Genomic DNA, 9,043 nt, shown 5'->3' with positions numbered 1-9,043 from the left:
CTAAACAAGATAACATCAAAATTGCAACTTGGCAGGGCTCATGGTAAGTTCACTGTGTTGCCACATGGAAAATTAGACAGTAGAGCAACAAGAAAAACAAACCCTTTTGAGTCAGCAAATAACTGGGTCTCACTATCAGGACAAGCAGCCCAGGAAAGCAGCAAGGAAGGAAGCGTGATTGTGACCCACCTTCTTAAACTAATTGGCAGATGGGATTTTTTAAAGCCAGCTGGAGAGATAGAAGATGTAGATATACCTATGGGCTTTTCTCCATCCCTTTCCAGACAGTCTGCTCAGTACTCAGTACTTCCTACCTATTTGGGTAATAATGAAACAGATCTTTTCAAGAGGCAGTTCTGCACACTGCAGAATTGTATGTGACACACTAAAATGGACCACTCAAGTGGTCTTGAGACCACTCTTGTCTCAAGTTAATGATACCTGAAAATCACCCTTTTTCTACCTCAGATCCAAAATAATATAAATAAATTTTCCATTTATATGATTATTCAATTCATAGAACAGAGATATATTTCTATTCCTGATAAAATCTATACATCACATTTAGTAATATTCAGGAATGTAAAGATGGTAATATCCTCCTATGGAGAGTAAATTTACTTGCTCGTCCTCAAGGCAAATGAACAACAGCCAAAATGAACGGGGGTGTGATTTATTCCTTCCCGTTGGCAGCTCTTCACTTCCTTAACTCTTCAAATCTAGTACTTTCTGGCCTCTATTAGGGATTGTCAAGCTATTCTGCTGTGCTGCAATGGCCTTTTGAATCACAGGATGTTCTTAGGCTGTCGTGATGCAGCTGTAATCTGCACTAGGGTACAAATCAGGACCACCCTGAAGTCAGTGGCAGCACCATACCTCTCCTCCTTGTCTGCACACCAACCTCTCCAATAGCCCAGTGAAACTCTGGAACTGATTTTTCTCAGGTTTGGGACACCAAAGTTCAGAAATAGAAAAGTCTTATGAATGAACCGTGTTCTCCTAATAGCAGCATTTGGTCACGGAGAAATTTGCAGCTGGATTCAGGGTGCCCTGAGCTATAGAGATATTGATTATGTTGAACAAGAATTCAGGCTTTTATTTTTCAAAAATTGCAATTCAGTGCTCAGTGCCTAATTTGGGGCATGAAAGGCTGATTTGCAAAGGTGTCAAGGCAGGTCTACCATACCTACATATGTTAGATAAGCATTGTGTGTGTTCATCTCCTGTTCTACAAGAATTTAGGCATATAAAGCTAAACTTTCCAAATGGCATATAATTTACATATATAAGCTTAGATTTAAAAAAAAATGAAGTAGTGACTATGAGTACTTTGAGGTTTGGCTACCAAAACTGAGCTGGTTTTAAAGGGTTCAATTTTTAGCAGTGGTGAACACCACCTAAAAGGTTCCCTTACAGAATCTCAATGTATGCCACCATTATTTTTTTTTAACACCTATTAACTTTCTCAGCATCGTAAACAAAATACTCTTCAGATTTCTTTCACCTCCACAGCTTCTACTGCCAACACCAATGACAAAAAAAGTAATAAACCTTGAATGATCCATTTGAAAACCAGGAATAAATCATTCATCATTGTCTTCTGTGATGTTTTATATAGCACAACGTTTTTCTGAAGAAACTTTCTCTTGATGGCCACCATCTGGTGTAACCCATAAGGGCAAGTTAGGACTCTGTAAGAGATCTGCAGGGCCCCCTAAAACACTTCTGAGAAAAATGACTTCTTCCAACAGCCACAAGAGAGTTCACAAACAAAGGAGTTATTCATAGCTTTATCGCAGCTTGGAGTGAGGGTGTGAAAATACTGAGAAAGCTTCGTCACTAATTTCTAGTCAAAGCTTGCAAAACACAATTGCTTTGCAATCCTTATTTTAGCTGGTGAATATGTTTTAGTTTAAGTCACTGGTACATAACACTGTAAGGGCGGTTGCTACATCAGCCTTTCAGGCAGACAGCTATAACTGAACAAGGATTAACAAGCCTTGGCTATATGCGAAGGGCTCATAGTCTTTAAAAACAATGCTTATGTACAGACTTTTCTTTTGCGAGTCTGCCCCAGTTCTTCAGAACTATGCAAAAGGCAAACAAAAACCAGCAAGTGAATGGTTTTGGTGTATCCAAAATCTATATAGTGGACATTATGCTTGACACTTCCCTGAAGATACTGGAGTGGCTTTACAATACCTGTTCGGGGTCAGTTACACTCCCATGGGCAGCCAGAAGAGGAGAACTTATTGTAATTGCCAGCCACCCCCTTAAGACAATGAGAGAGGCTTAATTAAGCACTTCTATGACTCCCTATTGAAACATGCAAGATGAGATTACACAGCCAGGTGCACCATTTTGTCTCTTCCACACTAGTGTGTGTGACTATTTAAGTAACTTCTTAAACTATTTAAATTATTTCAATTCAGCCAGCTACACAAAGGCAAATAGCAAAAAAATTTAATAAACCATTATACTATGAAGCTTCCATGTGGACTTCTGGCATAAGAAAGCTATTTTTTAAAAATGTCTTTCTGTTGAGGAATAATGCAAAAAGCACATTTCCTATAAAATGGTAAATTCAAGGAGCACTGTTTATTTGAAATCAAGACATTTTTCAATTATCAGGAATTTTCTCTCTTCCTGAGGACCCTAGTTTCTAATTTGGATGCTTTTAAAGCAGTATTTTCTTTTCTGTAAATGCTTTTCTCTTCTTTGTGGTAAACAGAATAAACTGACAGACTGCTTTACTGGCACTAAAATATATGAAGTTAACAAACTGCAAAAGAGGGAAACTGTTTTTCTTCCATTCCCCATCTGCTGCAGCCAGTTGAAGAGTTACTTATAGCAACCGTAGATTAGGAAAAAAATTCAAACTGCTGTAGCAATTGCCAACAGTAAACTCACTTGGAGAGCTTGGCTTTATTTGTAGACATTTCCAAACATTATTTGTTCTTTTTTGGGGCCTGATTCAAAATCTGTCAAACCAGAGACAAGACTTCCATTAATTTCGGTGGCTTTGGAGCAGATTCACAGAGGATAGCCTGTGGCACCTCCAGCTCTGGCATTTTTAGCAGTATGTTCATGTAGTCAAATTTCCAGTTGCAGAGAGAGAACTGGAAGATGCTACAGAATCTATTCATCACAAATGTGAGTCAATGGCACCTACTGGAAATGCATAGTCTGTATCACTGAGCCAGACACATTTAAGTATGGTCTCCTTCATCACACCTAATTTTTTGGAAACAGGCTGAGTTTCTCATATCTAAGAGGACAAAATGGGAGGGCTGGCTGTCAGCTTCTCCAAAGCCTGGCAAGTCAGCACGGCCCAAGAAGAATCAAGGGCTCTGAAGGAAATGTCATGAAAATATACAGTGGCCAACTAACTGAACAGCAGCTGCCCTCAGCTCTGACTTTTGCAATAGCTTGAATATAAAACAGTTGGGTTGGGGGGTTCCCAAACTGAAGCCTATGAAGTTTTGTATACAGCCCAAATGGCACTCCTAATTTGCAGACATCCTCAAAAGAACAGCTGATAATCGTATTATATGATCTCTTCCAGGAAGGGGATGGGTGTCTAGGCAATGACTGGGCCAGATCCATCAGCTAATTAGAATATGGACTGGCCTTCCCCAGAGCTGGGAAACCCAGTCTGAATATTCGCATCTCAGCTGCTCCATCAGCCCTCCCTATTAATCAGTCAGAAATTAATGTGGCATCTGCTCCAAGGGTTCCATAGCTGAAGTAAGTCTTGACTTTCAAGTGCAGTGGGAAAAGGGGACATCCAGTGTAGTGTCTATTCCTCCATCACAGTGCATATTCTTCCCCTTTCCTCTCCTCCCCCACAATTGTCCAATCCATTAAACACTTTCCCATTAACTTTATCTTGAAAACCCTGATTATAGTCATGCTCTATCCAGATGAGCAAGGTGACTATGAACTGGAGGTCCAGAAAGGTCTTGGGATTGAAGATCACTCTTAAATGCTTACTGGATGCAGTACTCATACTTTACTTTGCCAGAAAGCTTTAGAGAGTTAGAGCTGGACTGGCATACTGTGCAATATGTGCATTACCATCAGCTCAATAGTGCAATGCAGGCGGCATTTCTGCAGTGTGGGAACTCAACCAAACACCACTGCTTCCTGCATCTCTGTGATGCAGTATCTGGCTCACTGATCCATGTCTAAATATAAGTGCATGTTCTTTCAGTGTCAAGTTATGGTGGTATAAATTAATGATAATTGCATCAATTTCAATGGAGTTAATGCCAAGGACAGGAGGATTGCAATAGCTAAAGATCCTTATTTGTACTGTATTTCTGCTAATCCAGTGGCCATGCAAACCTAATGGGTATCTTTTGTAAGGAAGTTCAGAAGCACTTAGGGATTTCAGCTCCTAAATGTTGCTGGGCTGGCTTCCCAAAGTCCATCAGCAGCCTTTGGAATGTGCACATAGGGCTCCCAAGTAGCTCTGATGATTAAGGCAATACTTTCATCTTTTCTAAATCACTGTTTTAACTTCTGGCCTTCCCTTCTACCTCCTAGCAGGTATGAATACTGTAGCTCTATATAGTTAAGCAGCTTAGCTTTTAAGGGATGATGGGAGCATTTCACTTGAGGTGTGGAATTCAAAATAGACACAACGCTTCAAAATGAAGCTTACTTGGGACAGCTTAGCTGAACCTGCGTATGTATAAACAGGTGGACAGGATGACTATGATACAATAATTGTAGACATTGCATTAGCATCCAAAAGAAGCACCTCAAATAATTAGCATCCGAAAGAAGCACCTCAAATAATAATTAGTAAAAATAAAGCAATCCAAAACAATTAAATGTATGTAGAAGAGCACTGTGTGTTTTCCCATCTCATAACTCCTTGTGTTTCTCATTTTCCTCATTCTCCTCTTATTCTTACTATTGTATCTCTTCGTTGTTGCTGTTGTAAAGACCTCCAGCTTTAATGTTCACACAATGATGCCTTTGATGTAGGAGCTTTATCTCACTTTCCCATGTGTCCAATAGCAGCATATATCAACTTTATCTCCTCTGCTCATGAGGAAAGCACTACTCTAATGTCTTCTCTTCAAACTGACATCTCATGGACTGAGACATTTATACAATAGGCCTCACAATGGCCATTGCAGTGACTTAGCATCAACACTTGTTGTGTGTATCCTCAGATGCAATTGCCATTATATATTAGAAGCAATCTGTTTCATGTTCCATTGCTGCTATTGTTGCAAGCAGCAAAGAGGAAGGAGAAATGCTGATGACAACATCTCAATCTTTTGAAGAAGGCAGCAAAAAGAGTGGTGATGTGATGAGCAAGACCAGTACCACACAGGGCACTGAGCTGAGAATGTGGCTTGGGATCGCAGTTCTAATTTCTCTTGCTGTATGCTTGGCTGTGGAGGAGGCAACGGTTGATGAAGGAATCCCTTGCTCAAAGTACCAGCTAGCTTTCAACCATTCATGCTATGAGTTTGTTAGATTCCAGCGTACCTTCACAAGTGCCCAGAGCTGGTGTGAGAGAGGAGGCGGGCACCTCGTATTTATTGAAAATGAGGAAACTCAAGAGTTCTTGCAAAAACATATTGCTGAGGATCAGGAATGGTGGATAGGACTGATCTCAAACTCCTTGCTGAATGAAACTACTGACGGTAGGTGATTTTGAAATCATGTCTTCTTTAAAACTGTATCAGCCCATGATGCTTACTTAAATGGGACAACAAATGCAATCAGTCCCTCTGTAGGCATCTGGTGAAAAGCCACTGCCTTTTGTTGCTGTACCTGCAGATTTATATTGAGATGTTTTAATTGCCTGCTTCACTTCCCAGTTGCATTTGTCACCCTTTCCATTGGATCTTGTGGTGGTGAATTAGATCAGCTTGCTGACCCAGTGAAAAAAATGTGCTGGGTTAGTTCTCTAGTGGAAGAGCAAGCTGAGCCAATTCATCACACTAGGAAGTGCTGCAAAGATCTGATGCAAGGGAAATGGTGGAATCTGGAGGCTGGGAGCACAGGGGGAAGTGGCAGTGTCTCTTTTAGTGATTATATAAGGTTAAATATAAAATGTAATTGAAGATCCCTATGCAGACTAAACCACCTCTGCTTCAGTAGGAGCAGGGCTACAGTCCTGCTCTGCAGGCTCTGACTCTGTAATTGTGTTACTGTGGAAGATAAACATTCAGGACACGATTACTTTGTTCACAGGGTCAATGATTTGGCTGGACACTTCAAATATAAGCTACAGTAACTGGTACAACGATCAGCCATCTCCCTTCTCATCCACATGTGGATACATCCTGAAGAATGCCAAGTATCAGTGGGGTGTGACTGAAAATTGCAGCCAGGAATTTGACTTCATTTGCGAGTTTGGTAAGATACACAACAGCTGGAATCGAGAAGTGAGCATGCCATGTTCACAGCTGTGCATAACTTGCCTTGTTGCTTTCAAAGTGGCTGTGCAATAACTTAATAAAGCTTATTAAAAGTGAACAAGCAAAAAGCCATATAACCCCAGCAGGCGCTCTTTTTCCAGCGCGCTGATGTAAGATCTGATCCAAAGAAAGGAAGAACCCTGAAATCCCTGGGAGATGTAGGTGCTCAGGGTCTGCTGACCAGACCTCATGCTTAAGGTCCAGGTTTCCAGTAAAGGGCTAGTAAAATAGAAATGGATCTGAGAGTGAATCTAAATGTGTAGCAGCCCATGGCTACAGTGGATGTAAGCTAGCTAGTTTAAAGCCAATTTGAGTAGTGCATTAGCGTGGTTGCAAGAATACCATAGTACCTGAGCTAGGTGGGACATGTATGACTGCCCTGTAAACATACTCTTAATCATAAATATGTGCCAAAATAATTTCCATTTGTAGCTGAAGCAAAAATACAGCAAGGCTTCCAGAGACACCACTCCTAGCAGCCTGGAGTAAGCAAAAGTGAGAGCAAGTTTTTCTTGTTTCTTCTCAGACCCTTCCATCAGGTGAAGTTTGAGGGCTTCCCCAGGATAAGGAAGCAGACAGGAACCTGTACTTCCTGGTGGCATTTTAGTGCTCAGACAGAATATCTACAGACATTGTGTCCCTTACATTGTGACTTGGAACAAACAGTCCTGGAAAGGAATGTGGGCAATATCGTCCCATTCAACATACAGATATGAGGGGAATTTGTGTTCCTCACACTTTGCACATAAGCCAAGCATTTTAAACTGTAACTAGAACTAAGGTCACAAGCACTGGAAAGACAGTCTGGCTGTAGGCTCACTAATGTAAAAAGAAGTCTTTGAATCCAGTATGCAAGTACAGGTTACCACAAGCCCTAGCAGTGCTACTACCCTGGTCCAGTACTGTACTACTTCTGACATAATTAACAAGTCATTCCACAATCAGCAAAACTAATAGTTTTGTTTCCTGTCCTGATTTTCTGTTCCCCATCCCCTCCCTACCCTCCTCCTCAGCACTCCCAGTTCACCCCATACCCCCCGCACATCCCAGCTCTGCAAATACTTTTCCCTCCCTCAGCTCCCTCCCCTGCAGTTCTGCAGCTGCCTCAGAGCTCCAGCTGTACGTGCTGGCCAGTTGAATCCCACATCGTGGAACAGATAAACATTGGATTATAATCCCTACTCCTAATAGAGGCACTGATGTAGCTCTTTCTCTTCTACGTAGCCATTGATTTTCATAATATTTTAGGGTGTTTTGAGGTTTATATCTATACATCAAATTTGGCTGAAGATGACTAACATTAAAAATGATTGGGGAGAGGAAATTGGCAGACAGCACAATCCCTTAAGCTTATTTTCCTTGCAAAAACAGACTAAAATTATTTTTCCATTACAACCACAGTAGACAACTGTCTGTTTGTAAGGAAACTATCATCTGTTACCATAGGGTCCAACTTAAAGCCCATTAAATTCAAAGAGTGTTTGCATTATTGAGCAACAATGATATCCTACACTACATCCATCATTCCATTACTCAGGAAACAGAGAACAGATTGAGGCAATTATAGCCTTGTTTTCAGTATCTACAGCGCATGTCCACTAATACACATATGTATTTCAATAACAGAGTAGACCCTTCTTTTAACAGCTTTGCATGCAAGGAGTTAGATCTAGTATCTCAAAGAAATGGGCAATATTTCCATTAGTTTCCCTGGGTGTTGAATATTTGGATGTTCCCGCAACCTGACAGTGCTTAAGTTTGTCTCTCTGTAAAATGGGTATAGTGATACTTAACACCTTCACACACAGCTACTGTGGGGCTTGGTTCACATTGAGTTTGAAACTTCAGATGAAACTGATAACTTATCTACTTGATCATCTGAGATAGGTATACGTGTACAAACAACTAACCAGTGTTCTGCCTTCATCCTTTCTTTGGTCATCTATCCTAGCATTATTGGTGTTTCTCAACACAAGTAAGAACTTTCCTTATTATTATTTCTTATTATTTCTATTGTACCATTTGGTGCTCTGTAGGTTAGCAATTCATTGTACTAAAAATATACGTATTGAACCAGGGTTTGTACACAGGAACACAAACCAGATTCTGTACGTTTTTCCATGTAAAAGTTGCTGAGACAGCAAATACTATGGGAACTCTCTATACAAAGCAAAGAACAAAAAAATGCATGAGGTGATAGTCCATATTAGAATTTAACAGCAAATTATTTTTTCAAGCTTATTTAGAGTGCTTTAATCTGTAAACTAATCATGTTGCTATAGTTACAGCCAGGCTTAGATTTAGCCTTTAAATAACAACAGCACACAATTACTGCAGTGTGCACACATTGGCACTGTTAATCAAGGTACTTAAGGGGAATGATCAAAACAGCAATTGGAGGACAATGTATTTAAACCCGAGACAGCTGAAACAAAAACATTCTTTTGCAACACTCCCATATGAGAGCAGTCTTTCGCATCCTCTTCTTCAGGGTATTAAGTACCCTGATTACTCCAGGATACTAAGAATTCTGAAAGATAATTAACTGTCCCAGATTAATCAAAGAATGAGGTGTATGCATTTAGAGATATGACCTT

The 9,043-nt window shown here is 40.4% G+C and overlaps 1 protein-coding gene across 1 annotated transcript in view; it reads left to right on the top strand.

Annotated features, from left to right (window-relative positions):
* Positions 1 to 5,269: 5,269 nt before the first annotated feature.
* The window catches only part of PKD1L2 (polycystic kidney disease 1-like 2), a 42,117-nt gene continuing 38,343 nt past the window's right edge, over positions 5,270 to 9,043 (top strand). Inside the window, 2 exon segments of the mRNA XM_009332327.1 lie at positions 5,270 to 5,666; positions 6,220 to 6,384. Coding sequence (XP_009330602.1) covers positions 5,270 to 5,666; positions 6,220 to 6,384 — 562 coding nt within the window.

The sequence above is a fragment of the Pygoscelis adeliae genome, unplaced genomic scaffold (genome assembly GCF_000699105.1).
Source record: "Pygoscelis adeliae isolate BGI_AS28 unplaced genomic scaffold, ASM69910v1 Scaffold18, whole genome shotgun sequence".
Lineage (NCBI taxonomy): Eukaryota > Metazoa > Chordata > Aves > Sphenisciformes > Spheniscidae > Pygoscelis > Pygoscelis adeliae.
The sequence above is the reverse complement of the archived record's forward strand: the minus strand, read 5'-3'. Positions and strand labels throughout refer to the sequence as shown.